Source organism: Gossypium hirsutum, chromosome D12 (genome assembly GCF_007990345.1).
Source record: "Gossypium hirsutum isolate 1008001.06 chromosome D12, Gossypium_hirsutum_v2.1, whole genome shotgun sequence".
NCBI lineage: Eukaryota > Viridiplantae > Streptophyta > Magnoliopsida > Malvales > Malvaceae > Gossypium > Gossypium hirsutum.
In genome coordinates this window covers 56,867,546-56,883,014 of record NC_053448.1, presented here as the reverse complement: position 1 = coordinate 56,883,014, position 15,469 = coordinate 56,867,546, and the positions used below count along the sequence as shown (strand labels likewise).

Sequence of the window (15,469 nt, the reverse complement as noted above, 5' to 3'; positions counted from 1 at the left end):
AACCTAATCAGTAAAAGAGTAACTATCTTTCTGTTCTTATCACTAGAGTTTAATTTTAATTAAACTGGAATAAAATTTATCTAAAAAAATTCTTAGAGTTTATCCTAATCATTAACTTAAAAAATTTTAACTGAAATAAAATCTATCTAAATTAAATAATTAACTTAATTTATCCTATTCACTATTTTTAAATTTAAAAAACAGTCATCTATATTTCAGTTTCAACTAAAAGAGAAGAAGCAAACTAAGTAAAGTTTCTTACTTTCAGTAGAGATTCCCAAGACAAAGTGGTCACCAATGCGGCCATGTGCACCAAGCACCGTTTCCTTTTTTAATGATTTCAGCTGTCGGTCATAGTGACAAAAGTGGGTCCAATTCAAAGCTGCCTAATTAATTTTTTAGTTGAACAAAAATCTGAGGAAAATGTTTGTGTATTCATGTTCCAATCTAGATCTCAATCCACAGATTATAAATCACAAATTCTGTACTTTTTGTGTATGCATACATCTTCTACTCTTTTAGTGTCGGCAAGGAATAAATATATGCATATCAGACTTAAATTTGGTAAAATAAAAATATAGTATCATAATAAATAGATATAAATACATGATGTACTGGTCTACACCGACTTGTGTGCTTATACTAACTTAACTTATATGGTCAAGGCATAAGGAAAGATTTACAACTATTATGATCCCACTGTTTATCTAATTTTTCTTCATATTTGCCAATGTAATTGAATATGTTAGGGTTAAAATATGATTATTATACGATATTTAAATTAAGTCATAATTTAGATCTTAATTTGACATTTGTTTTTTAGGGGGTACGGAAAGGAAAGACTCCCTTCACTGTAAAGCCAACGTCTTCTATTAATCTTTACACACTCTCTCACTATAATAGTCTCCACTCATTTTGTATTTCAGAGATCTAGATTCACATACTCAGCCAAAAGGGCTCTGCTTTGGAGTTCTTTCTTTCTTCCTTTCTTCTGGGTATTTTTCTTTGATCCAAATTTCTTCTTTTTTACTTCAAAGTTCCAAGCTTTTTAAGTTTTTGTTCCACTTTTATTGCCTTTTTCATTGTTTGTTCTGCGTAGACCTATCAAATGTTGTTTCTTTTAATGAATGGATCTGTGTCGTAAGTCTATCTTCTGTTTTATTTTTTCTGTTTGTTTTTTCAGCTGAAAGATAAAGGTGAATTTGTTAAGATCGGTTAGATGAAAATGCCTGTTGTTTAGTTGATTTCTAAGGGTCTATGTTTTGGAAATTTATAAACAACTGAACTTTTTTACTGTTCATTAGTAGATCGGTAAGTGTAAGAGAACTTTTAGCTAGGTAAGCCTAAGAGCTTTAAAAGAAAAAAAAACCCTTTGGTTGTATAGTTAAGTTCTTGAGATTAGGTTTCACTGCTCTCTTTGTTAAAGTTACTAAATGATTAGAATCATACTTATATATTGGCTTTACATATATCAAAGATCATATATTAAGGCCATTCAATTCTGAATATACCTAACTGCTGCTGATGAGCTTCACATGAAACCCTTTGTTTCAGTTGGCTTTAGTTATTTTGAAAAGTTATCAGTGGCAAAGTTGAAATTCTGATTACTTTATTTACTACTTTTGCTTATATCTGTCATTGCTTGAGATTAGAATTTATCTGAACTCATAGGATTTTGAAAATACTTGATCTCCTGCCGCCTTTTCATATTTGGCTCTACATTTTTTTGGTCGTTGTTGGTTGAAGCAAGTGTACTGTGTCTAATAATGATACTTGCACAATTGGAACTCTATAATTAGTTTCTCTTACACGTTTAACTTTGCATTACTTGTACTTACTTTCTATTACAGCGTACTTTGGGTTCCCACTCTAATCATGGTATCCAAGCACAATCCATCGGGCAACAAAAAACGGAGCCCACTATCTATATTTGCTGTTATTGGTTTGTGTTGTTTCTTCTACATTCTGGGAGCATGGCAGCGAAGTGGTTTTGGCAAAGGAGATAGCATAGCATTGGAAGTAACAAAGCAGGCAGACTGCAGTATCTTAACAAATTTGAACTTTGAAACACATCACAACGATGTAGAGATTGTTGAGCCTTCCAAACCAAAAGCTCAGGTGTTTAAGCCGTGTGATGTAAAATACACTGATTACACCCCTTGCCAAGAGCAAGACCGAGCCATGAAGTTTCCCAGGGATAACATGATTTACCGGGAAAGACACTGTCCCCCCGAAGAAGAAAAACTACACTGTCTCATTCCAGCACCCAAAGGGTATATGACACCATTTGAATGGCCAAAGAGTTGTGACTATGTCCATTATGCTAATGTTCCTCACAAAAGCCTAACAGTTGAGAAGGCTGTCCAGAACTGGGTACAGTTCAAAGGAAATGTGTTCAAATTTCCAGGAGGAGGAACTATGTTCCCTCAAGGTGCAGATGCGTATATTGATGAGCTTGCCTCTGTCATCCCGATAGCAGACGGTTCTGTCAGAACAGCATTGGATACTGGTTGTGGAGTAAGTTGATTTTCAAGAATCTGTTAAACAGCTTTCCTTTTCAGAATTAATGATGCCATTACGCGTGTGTTTACTTCTGTGCCACGTGCCAGGAGGGGGGGATATTCTAGGATTGATGGTTAGAAGGTGTTTAGTAATTTACAATGTAGTTTATTTTTTGTTACTGATTTTAGAACTGTGAGCTTATTAATTATTTGAATCCCATAAAATAGTTTTTATGAGCATTGTTTTTAGTCATTGGATATACCATAGTGAGGCATGGAATATTCAACCAGCTTGGCTTAGTACTCTCATCACCTAAAAAAGAAAAAAAAAGGCTTATTCCTCACTTAATAAAACCTCCCCATAGATGTTATGCCCCATAGGAGCAGAATTGTTGTTTAGGATCATGTAAGTTTTTTCTAATGAATCTCCATTTCTCTTATAATTTATTCTTTCATCTTTCGTTATGTTTTAGTCATCACATATGATGTTTATCCTATTGGAGTGGTATCTTGTTCAAAACGGCCTGCCTGTATCAAAACTCTTTTATATCTTTATGCTAACAATCATCATCAGGGCATCCATTTTGGCATTTTTATTCAATATAAGCCACCTGCACTAATACAACAAATCTTAATGTAGGTTGCAAGTTGGGGTGCCTACATGCTGAAGAGAAATGTTCTGGCTATGTCTTTTGCACCTCGGGACAATCATGAAGCACAGGTTCAGTTTGCACTGGAGCGAGGTGTGCCTGCTGTAATTGGTGTTCTTGGATCCATTAATCTTCCATATCCATCAAGAGCATTTGATATGGCTCAGTGTTCTCGATGCCTAATACCATGGACTGCAAATGGTAAGTGGTAGTAATGAACATGTTAGCCGTTGAAATTTGCTTACACGTAATTAATTAATTAATCAAGTATGTTTAGAGGTTGGAATTAAATGCTCTAAAACCAATGTTGAACTTCAACACTACCAGGAAATTGATAACCTTTCTACATGTGTACCTGTTTACTCAGATGGAATGTACTTAATGGAAGTTGATAGAGTCCTGAGGCCTGGTGGATACTGGGTGTTGTCTGGCCCTCCAATTAATTGGAAGACCTACTACCAAGTTTGGAAGCGAACTAAGGAAGATCTTAAGGCTGAGCAAAAAAAGATTGAAGAGTTAGCTGAGCAACTTTGCTGGGAGAAAAAATATGAGAAGGGAGATATTGCTATTTTTAGGAAAAAAGTTAATGACAAATCCTGCCGCAGGAATTCTGCCAATATGTGTAAACCTAGGGGTTCAGATGATGTTTGGTGAGTTAACTTGTGTGATAGTTTCATTTATTTATATTTGCATTTCCTATTTAATATTGATTTGCTAGTCAATAAGAGTTTTGCTATTTCTTCATTGCTTCAAATTATCATCTCTTAGAAAATTGTATTGGGTTAAATGTGTTATGGGTGTATATTGACTGCACGCGCACCATTATGTTTCATTTCATTTCCACTGACTCATCTATCTCTAAACTTATTCTTATTTTCTTTTTGTATTTTCACTTTTAACTCTCTTTTATTTGGCATGTTTTAGGTACAAGAAAATGGAAACATGCATAACCCCTTTCCCTAAGGTAAGTAGTGCAAGTGAAGTGGCAGGAGGGGAACTGAAGAAGTTCCCAGCTAGGCTTTTTGCTGTCCCTCCTCATATATCCAAAGGACTTGTTGAGGGGGTCTCTGTTGAATCTTACCAAGAGGACAATAAGCTTTGGAAGAAGCATGTAAATGCTTACAAAAGGATAAATAGATTGATTGGTACTGCAAGATACAGAAACGTGATGGACATGAATGCCGGTCTTGGAGGATTTGCAGCAGCTCTCGAATCACCCAAGTCTTGGGTGATGAATGTTGTGCCCACAATTGGCAAGGACACCTTAGGTGTGATCTATGAGAGAGGTCTAATTGGAATATATCATGACTGGTATGTCTCAATCATTCTTCTTATGATCTGTAGTTATTGGATTTCCTTTTCTTTTTTGTCATCCTAAATGCAATGCCGTTATCGTAGGGAAGTAGATTAAGGAGGTTTACCTCAAATATTTTATTTCTTGTGGTATGGAAACCAATGGAAAGTAGACAGCCTGATTATGAGACTTCTCTTAGAAAGTCTATACACTTTTTCGGGGAAATATATTTTAGGACTTGTTTTGTATCTACTCCAATCATAATTTATTAACAACTGGTACCATCCTGATATTGGACATGTGATGTTAGTTGTTAAATAAATTACTATAGAGTTTAACTCAATGCACATCAATTAAGGCCTTTCTCAAATTGATACTGTTATCACAAAAGGAGAAGCTTGGAAGTAGCTTTGGTAAGACACTCTCGAACACTTTGCACGTGCAGAGCTAGTGACAGTTTCAGGCATTGGAAATAATTGGTCATATCATATTTCTTAGTTACTCCTGTTTCCACTGAATATAACTTTAGAAACTTCAGAAACGAACCCCACTGGCACTGTTCGTGACATTTTCATTTCTTATTTGTGACAGGTGCGAAGGTTTCTCTACGTATCCAAGAACATATGACCTTATTCATGCTAATGGTGTCTTTAGCTTGTATCAAGATAAGTAAGTCTCTTATCCATATTTTTCCAGTGTGCCATGTTTTATTAGGAATCAAACTTGTCATTCAGCATATAATTCAATACACACATCCACTGTAGCCATGCTGCATCATTTAAGCCTTTTAAAATTAAAAAATAATAAATGGTAGGTTTTATGAAGTGAAGAGTTATATTTCAATGGCATTATGTGGAATAGGGAAGTCTTTGTATGCTGAATTCGTTCTTGGGATGCCATTATCTATAGTTTCTAATCAATTGTATGGTATGTGTAAATGATTATACAGGTGTAGCTTTGAAGACATCCTTCTGGAAATGGATCGCATTTTACGGCCTGAAGGGGCTGTGATATTCCGGGATGATGTCGATGTCCTAAACAAGGTTAGGAAAATTGCTGGAGGCATGAGATGGGACACCAAGATGAATGATCACGAGGATGGTCCCCTTGTGCCAGAGAAAATTCTAGTTGCAGTTAAACAGTACTGGGTTGGTGGTATCAAAGGAAACAGTACATCCAGTGCTGAATAAACCAACATCAACAGGTCAAGTATTTCAAGGTAAAACTAAAAAGCAAAGGTTAAAATCTCGAACTGATGGTGAAGTTGGTTCAGACAGAGGGACTGAAGAGTTCCGATCAACAACCCTCAAAAAGATACTTAAGTTGCTACATTGTGTTATGCACCATGTAGAGAATATACACAATTATGTTAGCTTGTAATCCTGAGTGTTATTTTGGGAGGAAATAGTGTTTTTTTACATTATTTGTGTAGCTGCCCAAATAATTATGTCAAGATACAAGAAAGCATAGTGATGAATGACAATAAACAATTCTATTTATCATCATTTTACTTCTCAGCACATGCTTTCATTTGAATTTGATACTCGATTTAAAGATAATTGTATGAATCAATTAGTTGATCTCAGCTTCTGCTTCTAGTAACTTCACGATTGCAAGTACTGCACATACTTCTGTTATTTTATGGAACAAGGCATTCTTTGTCGTTTTAGTGTAGTTGTCCTTTTTAATAAAGATTTAAATTTGAATTTTCTTTTTGAAAATGTAATGTTACTATTACATGCAACAACACTTAACAATTGTTGATAAAATGTCGTCTTTAATGATGCTGAAAGAGACTTTCATAATGGTGCTAGGCAAAGCGAAATGAAGTTTTCCTACTGACCTTGGCTAAGTACTGAACAATCAACATCCCACTTTGCCTGAACACTGATTAGAGATAAGTTATATAACCCGATTGGTCTATGTCATTGGGCCCAACCTATTAGTTTCCGGTGGCCAACAGCTACACCGACCACTCCACGAGCATAAAATGGATAACCCATCTTTGATCTCAGTGTGAGCTGGTGAATGGTGGTCACTTTCTACTGTCTGCTGTTGCTCAATTGGCTAATGGTAGGCCACTTCATGTTCATCTAAAGAAGTCTGTTTCAGCTATGTATGATCAATGCAAGCAATCACATGATTTTACTGGTAATCAACCTCTGATTTTGACCATCCATCTCTCTGCACCAATACACGTTGCGCCCCCTTTCATGGTAAGTGAATGATTGATGAGTAAATAAGTTTTATCTGTATTTAAGAAAGAGATTTAAAGCAGTTAAACTGCATTTTTCTTCCCGAAAAGATTTAGCTACCAATTAGAACAAGACATAAAGTGGGAAAGTAGAGAGAAAAGTTTAATGTTAAGACGAACTTTAACAAGTCACTCTTTGTTGTGTCCTTTCATCGAGGAAACAAGTATCCCCAACAACTACAACAGTGTTGAAACACAAACCATGTAAACAATATTTACATGAATTCCACTTTGACATTTGGATCAAATCTGTGGTCTTGATTAAAACCCAGACTTTATCATCATCATCTCCTCTAAATCTGTGGGCTCCTTCACAAGTTTGCTCCTCTTTGCCGGCCACCCGAGCTTCAACAGTGTCCAATGACCCATATAGCAAGAGAAAAATGACGATCGTGTGGTGAACAAGTAAGTAGGCAAAGGATTTGGGAAATATATATTGTTTCCCATTCGCCCCATCTCTCTCCTACATATGTTACGAACTTTGGTGACCTTTCCTAGCTTGAATCGACACACCTAGAGACAATGGAATTCACCAATTTAATGATGGATACTAGCTGATATTTTAAGAAAAATTAGGTTTTCTCAGATTATTCAGTTCCATAATTCGAAAATTTCCATCAAATGAAACCCTTGGCTGAATTACCCACAATATTCTGTATTTAAAGTTATAATTTGATCACTAAATTATTTGAAAGTTTTTATTTAAGTCACTGAATTATTAAAATCGATATGATTTTCTCTGTTCATATTACCTACACCAATTGAAAGCTCTTTTTTCCATTACTTTTTACAGTTCAGATTTTTTTTCATAAAATAGTTTTGAACGTTACGAATTTACGGACCAAAATTCAAACAGTTTTTTTCTTCTATCTCCAATATTGATCGTTAGACCAACTTGGATTTAAGGTATATTTTTCTACTCATCGATGTGTACCGGTCATCGAAATATATTTTGGAGCTCACTAGCAGAACTTTTAAAAAAATAAACTTAACAACTTAGTTATTTAAATAAATATTTTTGAAAAGTTTCAGTGAGTTAAATGAAATTTTTTGAATAGTTTCAATAACTAAACCGTAACTTTATTAATTAAGTGACCAGAATAAAAATTTATCCATAATTTAATAACTAATGGTATAAAATAACTCATTTTTTTTATTACATAAATTTGGATTGAAGAGGTAACTAGAAGATGAGGCAAATCCTTTAAATGACAAGATTTTTGCATGTTAAATCATAATAGATTTTCTTTGTATACATATAAAAAAATAGATTGATTGAATTAATATTTGAAATTTCATTCTCACTTTAAAACGCCCATAAACATAAATATTCACTTTAATTTGGTGCAAACATGAGAATACATGAAACTTTGTAATAATATCATCTTAGATTACATGCACCCAACAAAAATTCCAATGAGAAAAGACAAGAAGAAACACAACATGTGGTAACATTTGGTGGTTCATTAGATAAAGTGGAAAAAATTGAAGTTTTTTTATTTTATTTTTAAATTTGAGATGGTCAGAAGAAAACTGCTAAAGAAAAAATAATACTAATGACTGCGCTTATTGTCCGAGAGCCAACTGTTGAATAAAGAGTTTTGTAATTTGAAAGCTCGAATAAATATTCAATAAAAATACATAAATTTAATTATTAAAACATATAAATATTAATACAAATAATTTTTTATTGTAAAAAAAATGGCTTTAGAAAAATAAACCTCCCATTTTGAAGTTTGGATGCAATTATGAGAAATAAATAGATTGGAGACCAATATTTAATTAAGGGTGAGTGTTGGATTGAATTGAATGAAAAAATTTAGAGTTAATTGAGTTTACGAGTCTTATTTTATTATTCTAATTCGATTTGAAATTTTTCAAATTTAGTTGAGTGAAATAAAATTCAAGTTGAGACAAATCAAGTGAAATTTAAAAATTAAACATGCCAAATTAAAATATTGTTATAGTATAACTAATAATTAATTTTATGTTAAAGCACAAATTTGAAACAAAATTTTTTCAAAGAAAAATAAGAAAAAAATATTTTAGTATAATAAACTTGAATTTAGGTCTCAAAATTATTATTTTAGAAAATTTTAAAATTTTTATAATTTTTAAAAATATAAATTTTGGAATTTTTATAAATATTTTGAATTTTAAAATTTACTTTGAATTTTTTAAAATTATTTTGATTTTTTTTGTAATTTTTGGTGTGAGAGAGTCTAATTTGCTCATTTTTAAAATTGATAGGGACCAAAGATGCATTTACACTAATCTGTTCTTTAAATTATTCGAATCGTAAAACTTAACCCAATTCAAACTCGAAACTCAAATAACTTATTCGAGTTGACTCGAAAAAAATTAAATAACTCATAATTCAAAATTTTTATCACTTTTTTGAATTAAATCAGATTTTATTCACGGAAATTATGTCCAACTTTCCACTAAAATTCCGAAAAAAAAGTTAAAACATCTTTTTAAAGAATTACTCGCGTAATATTAAAATTTTAAAAATACATTTTTAAAGATTTACAGAAAAGAAAAATTATAAAAAGATAAACCTTCGTGAAATAATTCAAATCAGAGTTTTCCATATATGAGTTTAAAACATAGTATATAAAAAAATTTATTTAAACACTTATTATTTTAAAAGATTAACCTTATTTGATTATTTTCCTAAAAGTTTTCCTAAAATTTGATACTTATTTCACTATTTTAAAAGATTTGATTTTCACCGATAAAAAGTTGGTGCCAAATTTAACAGTAGGGCCAAACAAAAATTATATGGAGCCAAAGGAAAGAGCTTGAAATAGTTGAAAAAACCAAGACTTGAGAGGAGAAATGGAAAGTTATCTATCTTCCATAAATCTTGTTTATCCCCTAAACTACTTAGTCGTTCTCCAGTAGCTTCTTTCTGGGTTTTTTTTTTCCTTCCCTCTCTTTTTGGTAATATTCTTCTTTTGTTGCATGCTACTTCGTTTTCAGAGACTAAGAGAGGTGGGTCTTTCTTTCTTTTTCTTTTTGCAATAATATTGGGCTTATTTGATGTTTCTTCTTGCATGCATGAAATGGTCTTTTAACATTGTTGTGTTCATCTATTTTTCGGGTATTTTCACTTTCAAATGCTTCCCATTCCTTTTTTTTTATTAACAAATTGTTTATCTTTTCCCAATTCGGCCGTTGTTTTTGCTATGTTCTGCTGCATTTAAGGATATCTTAAATGGGTTATTTTGTCTATTTCTTGTCTTCAAATACTAGTACTAGTAATTGCACAAAAGATAGGATCTTTCTTAATTCTCGTTTCATAGCTACTATACAGATAATTATCTGTTCAAGGAAGTGTTTTGATTTGGTAAATGATCAATAATATATAATACTGCATGCATAGTAAACTGTAAACCGATCATGCATTAGAATTTAAATAAGGTATTTCTGTTCGCTACACCCCTTTTTATGAGTCAATCTTCAGTTAAAAACCTTTGCATTTGCAATAGGGTCTTAAAAATACGTTCTCATTAACTATATTACACGATAAACTTGTTTAATTTGGCTAAATTTTGTCTTAAAGTTTATTATAGTATAGTCTGCTTTAATCTTGCTTCACAGAAAAAAGAAGGGATTTGTATTTTTCTTTGATGAAAACCAGTTTTGATGATTAGATCAAGATAAGACGTTTGTTTATGGGAAATTTGTTGTGGTTATGCAGAAATAATCTGATTTTGACAAGAAGCAATTTGCATTACTTGTTGGTTGCCTAAGAAAGGATGCCAAGCCAGCTATGATTTGCACTACAAATGATTTATCAGCATGGAAGGATTTTCCAAAGGGTCTCAAGGTCCTTCTTCTTGATGAGGACAGTAATTCTGCTGCTGAGTTAAAATCAAAGCTTGAGGCAATGGACTATATTGGTTAGAATCCACCCTTTTTTACTTGAATTAGAAGTTTTTAGTTCATTTGGGGTATCCACTTCACATTATTCTTCTTTTTCTCTTAACTATGTTGGTCCCCATCTTTGTCCTCAAAGCATATATTCTAACTGTTATTGCTCCTTTGCTTTAAATTAGTAATTTTTTTTCTGGAAGTTTGGCTTTGGATTGAAACCATAAATAAACATTGGAAACTTTGTGGTCATGAGCTCTATAACAAGGAATCAATTTGTTGAATTAGTTTCACTCTCCCATAAATAATAGAAAATTTTCTTTTAATGGTATATCAGTTTTCAGATTTAAGTTGTTCTGGATGCCCATTTCAGTTCAGTTATCTTCTCCCCCTTTAAGATCTCCTGTTTTCAGTGAAATAAAATTATAAAAAGAAAATGCAAGTATATTCTTTGTAGTTTCCTTTTGTAAATGGTGGTTAAATGTTATGTTTTTACTCTATCTTCATAGTAATCTCATAGTTTCTTTAATTGAGGCCTTTAGTTCTATCTCCTTTTTTCTCTGTTTCTCCCTATATATGTCTCATTGAATGTATAATAAAAATTATTGTGCCTTTTGCAGTTTATACCTTCTGCAACGAAAATGAAGCTCTTTCTGCGGTTTCAAGTAGACCTGAAAGCTTCCATGTAGCCATTGTAGAGGTAATGAATGGACTTTGACGGTTTTTTACAAAAAGTTTCTTTTTTGGGGGGTGAGGTGGAGAAGCAGTTAAAATGCATATTTCAAATGTTGATGATTTGTAGTAAGCACACGGTAGATCTTTGTCTTTATCTGATTGTTGTATTGGCACTAGTACTAGTTGCTTACTAAAAATTTTATATTATATGCTATTCTTGCTTTGTTATATATAAAAATTCAATTATAGCAAGCCACCACATTACTATCAACATGGTACTAATTGTTTCATCCAAAGCTTTAATATAAATATCTATTCAGTCCTTTCATTATCAAGATAAATAGTGTAATCCTTCGCTGCTTTGGTCATTTGCATGCAACTTTATACTAACAGCATGTATGATGCAGATTAATACAAACAAAAAGAATGGGAGTTTTAAGTTTCTTGAAACTGCAAAGGACTTGCCTACCATTAGTAAGTTCAGAAACTACACCTACCTAGATTTGCTGTAGATCTTCAAATTATAGCATATGAAACTCTGTTTAATCACCCTGGACATAAACTTTTATTGGCATCTGTGATCGTAATTATGGTTGTTGGGCATATTTTCTAGTTCCTAATAATGTTGTAAATCATTTTTATTCCAGTGACTTCAAACATTCATTGCATCAGCACCGTGATGAAGTGCATAGCGGTAAGATTTACTCCATCCTACCATACACTGAGCAGTTTACATGCATTTTCTCCTGCACATATATGTTCGTCCAAGTTGTCAATTCAAAAGAATTTTAGACTCTTAATTGTCGTAATCTTTTCTTCTTCTTACTCTACTCTCCATTGAGAAACAATGGATTTTTTGGTTGAAGTTCAGTGCTTTCAGAAACTTTAAACCTTCATGTACAAGTCTTCTTGACTGAAGTCATATAGTGGTGCCTAGGTTCTTTGAATCTTTGCCACATGCCATAATCGCTAACTCATGTTTTGACAACTTATTTTCAGCTGGGCGCAGTTGAGTTTCTTAAGAAACCGCTGTCTGAGGAAAAACTAAGGAATATATGGCAACACGTGGTTCGTAAGGTTGATCTGGATACTGCTTGAATGACAATGGAATTTACATGTAAATGTCCATTAAGTACTTTGTTATAGAAATTCTCATTTTATTAGTCATGTACAGGCATTCAATGCTGTGGGGACAGACCTGTCTGAATCAGTAAAGCCTGTTGAAGAATCCTTGGTTTCAATGTTGTACTTACAATTGGAAAATGGAGAACCTAAGGATAAAGACTTGGATAAAACCCAAGATGCATCTGTGATTCATGAAAATGACCCTGAGCCATCAACAGGAAGTGATAAGTACCCAGCTCCATCAACACCACAAATAGAACAGGGAGGGAGGTTGTCAGCCAATGGAGATTGCCAAGATCATGCTAACTGCTCGATAGAAAAAGAGAGCAGTGAGCAGGATGGAGAATCCAAATCTGTCGAAACTACCAGTGACAATACAATTGCTGAAGTAACTATACCAGTTGGCCAACCTCAGGGACCAAGGGATACCATGGTGACAGAGGAGGCTGACTTGGTTGATGGTACCAAGGGTAAGAGTACCACGTATTCTCAAACAGAAAACGGAGTAAATAGCAAAAATTCTCAAGCTGTTGCTGAAAAACCCAGTACGGTTTCTGGTATTCATAGTTCTTGTCTGAACAAAGCTAATCGAAAAAAGTCAAAGGTAATCTAGCTTAAAAAGTCATTCCCTGTCATCTTTTATAGGCAACATTTAACAAGTTTCTAAAATGCATAGAACCTTACTCAAACTTATGGTAACATTCCCTTCAGCTTGAAGCATATCTTGCACTTTTCCAGTAGTCCAGCCATTATCTTTCATCAGATACCAGCAAAGGAAACATGCTTACTGAGAGTATTTGATAATCACTATTCTATCATCACCTGATTCCAAAATCCATCTTGTTTCTGTTCACAACTGAAGTTTTAGGCGATTACTTTTGAGATTTCAAGACATTACTTCCAGCTTTGTCATCTCACTATTTGCTATCATTATCCACCTCTTCAGATTACACCACAAAGTTTTGGAAGAAGTATAGCATTCACTTATGTTGTCTTTTTCTTCTTTACTCCTTTGTTATAGAAGGCCTAAGATCAAGTCCTCGGGCTAACACTTTCTTGTAAACAAGGAAAAAGTTGAAACAAGGAAAAGGTTGGATGGGTTATAGCATACATAGACTTGGATAAAGAGCTCCCATCAAACTTTTCTTGATTACTACTTTCCTTTGAATATTTATGGTTAAGTAATTTTGTCATACAATTGTATATGGGTGTAGATATTATATACATTCTTTTTGGTCTGAATTTTCAGGTAGACTGGACACCGGCACTCCACAAGAAATTTGTACAAGCGGTGGACCAACTAGGTATAGATCAAGCCATCCCTTCTCGAATACTAGAGCTGATGAAAATAGAAGGCTTGACTAGGCATAATGTTGCTAGTCATCTACAGGTTGGTAGCAGTTTTGCCTTCCTGATACACAATCTGATTCTATAATAAAAGTGCCTTGTTCCTGTTGAAAATTTAGTTCTGGTTACAGTTTTGCTTCAAAAGAATGATCTACTTTGTTATGCTAGGTAAGCTTAGATAGTAATCATTAGACATTGCAATATACATGAAATTTACCTTGTTTAAATAACAGTACAATTAGAATTTTCCCTTTTCTTTTTTTTCTCTTTGCCTTGAGCACTGGTGAATAAAATGATTCGCCTTTTGTTTGAGAAGCAGAAATATAGAATGCATAGAAAACATATTTTGCCCAAGGAGGATGATCGAAGGTGGCCACAAAGAGATCAAACCCAAAGGAGTTGTTATCCACATAAACCGATCATAGCCTTCCCACCCCATTACTCAAATCATGTTGTCCCAGTTGGTCCACTCTATCCCATGTGGGGAGCACCTCCTTATCCATCCAGCATCCAAATGTGGGGTTCACAGGGTTACCCCTTGTGGCAACCAACTGAAAGTTGGCATTGGAAGCCATATCCAGGGGTGAGTTTATTAGGGTCTGCAATTTCATCTTTTTTAACTACTTGGCTGACTCAATTAACCGGTATGTTACTGTGCATAGACAGAGATATGAAATGCAGCTACGTATTTGATATATGATCATTTTTTTTTATTCAGGTGCATGCCGATGCATGGGGCTGCCCTGTTATGCCCCCACCTCATGGATATAGTTCTGCATTCACTCAAGTGAGTAGTTATCAGGTATACATACGATGAACCTTTTTAGAATTAAAAAGAAAAAAAGAAAAGCAAATAAGTATATGAATGAATTTTAATATTTTGTGAATCTGCAGAATGCATCTGTATTTCATTGTTCTGGCACCATGGATAATAGAAGTGGCATGCCTCCAAATTCTGTTGAACATCAGCCGGTATGCTACAATGTGTCTTCATCTGATATTGCACTTTTATTTTCACTAATTGTGTTTTAACCCTGTGATTAATTTGTGTTTGAACGCACTGCAGGCAGAGGAGGTAATCGACAAGGTTGTGAAAGAAGCAATAAACAAGCCATGGTTACCTTTGCCTTTGGGCCTCAAGCCTCCTTCCACTGATACTGTGCTAGCTGAGCTGTCTAAACAAGGCATCTCCACCTTCCCTCCTCACATCTATGGCCTTAATTCATCATGCCATGGCACCACGTGACTGGTTTGTTTTTGTTGAAGTTGTGCTTCAGCTGCTGCAAGATTTAGTCAAAATAACCTTGCTGGTATTTTGTTTCATTATTGTTGCTAATTTTAGGAGATTGTTGATCATAAAATCTGGTAGTTGCTTGATTCTAGGATGTGGTTATTTTTTCATGTATTTAAACAGCACTTCAGCTCAATAAAAGTGTGAATCAACTAGCAACTATTTCCATCTTTCTTTTCTCCTAGCTTTTTATCTTTCTTTCTTCAAGTTACAGCAAAATTTTATTCTAAAAGATTGAATTTATTCCAACAAATTGGTATCAAGAGCCATGAAAAAATTTGTCTTCTATGGATTCAGAAATTTATTTTGCACTTGCACATGGTAAAGAAAGCAAGAATGAGGCTCATTTAGAAGCAAATGATCTCTAGGAAGTTTTAGAAGCAAATGATCTCTAGGAAGTTGTGGAGGAAGATTACGGAGTTCTTTCATTACCTGCCAATCCAACTATGGCGC

At 33.8% G+C, this 15,469-nt stretch overlaps 2 protein-coding genes across 8 annotated transcripts; both read left to right on the top strand.

Annotated features, from left to right (window-relative positions):
• The first annotated feature begins 268 nt into the window (after nucleotides 1-268).
• On the top strand, nucleotides 269-5,950 carry LOC121203437 (probable methyltransferase PMT14). The gene is made up of 7 exons (XM_041107337.1): nucleotides 269-995; nucleotides 1,851-2,517; nucleotides 3,142-3,352; nucleotides 3,519-3,801; nucleotides 4,076-4,462; nucleotides 5,037-5,114; nucleotides 5,395-5,950. Exons 2-7 carry the CDS (start codon nucleotides 1,876-1,878, stop codon nucleotides 5,633-5,635), a joined length of 1,842 nt encoding a protein of 613 aa, XP_040963271.1. The 5' UTR covers nucleotides 269-995; nucleotides 1,851-1,875; the 3' UTR covers nucleotides 5,636-5,950.
• A 3,475-nt stretch (nucleotides 5,951-9,425) lies between these two features.
• LOC107946722 (two-component response regulator-like APRR2) lies at nucleotides 9,426-15,186 on the top strand. 7 transcript variants are annotated; one of them, XM_016881160.2, is made up of 12 exons: nucleotides 9,426-9,696; nucleotides 10,406-10,607; nucleotides 11,199-11,278; nucleotides 11,661-11,727; nucleotides 11,901-11,947; nucleotides 12,253-12,321; nucleotides 12,428-12,982; nucleotides 13,628-13,768; nucleotides 14,045-14,308; nucleotides 14,444-14,527; nucleotides 14,620-14,697; nucleotides 14,792-15,186. In XM_016881160.2, exons 2-12 carry the CDS (start codon nucleotides 10,478-10,480, stop codon nucleotides 14,969-14,971), a joined length of 1,695 nt encoding a protein of 564 aa, XP_016736649.1. In that variant the 5' UTR covers nucleotides 9,426-9,696; nucleotides 10,406-10,477; the 3' UTR covers nucleotides 14,972-15,186. The 7 variants fall into 7 exon arrangements, with proteins under 7 accessions (XP_016736649.1, XP_016736650.1, XP_016736648.1 ...); XM_016881161.2 differs by having other exon boundaries at nucleotides 12,253-12,330; nucleotides 14,444-14,512; XM_016881159.2 differs by having other exon boundaries at nucleotides 12,253-12,330.
• Nucleotides 15,187-15,469: the final 283 nt, after the last annotated feature.

Bases quoted from the DNA above. Each gene is read 5' to 3' on its own strand.
- LOC121203437 (XM_041107337.1), top strand. From the start codon at position 1,876: ATGGTATCCAAGCACAATCCATCGGGCAACAAAAAACGGAGCCCACTA. The intron at 3,353-3,518 runs GTAAGTGGTAGT...CTGTTTACTCAG, and splicing joins AATACCATGGACTGCAAATG to ATGGAATGTACTTAATGGAA. The intron at 3,802-4,075 runs GTGAGTTAACTT...GGCATGTTTTAG, and splicing joins AGGGGTTCAGATGATGTTTG to GTACAAGAAAATGGAAACAT.
- LOC107946722 (XM_016881159.2), top strand. From the start codon at position 10,478: ATGATTTGCACTACAAATGATTTATCAGCATGGAAGGATTTTCCAAAG. The intron at 13,769-14,044 runs GTTGGTAGCAGT...TTTGAGAAGCAG, and splicing joins ATGTTGCTAGTCATCTACAG to AAATATAGAATGCATAGAAA. The intron at 14,698-14,791 runs GTATGCTACAAT...AACGCACTGCAG, and splicing joins ATTCTGTTGAACATCAGCCG to GCAGAGGAGGTAATCGACAA.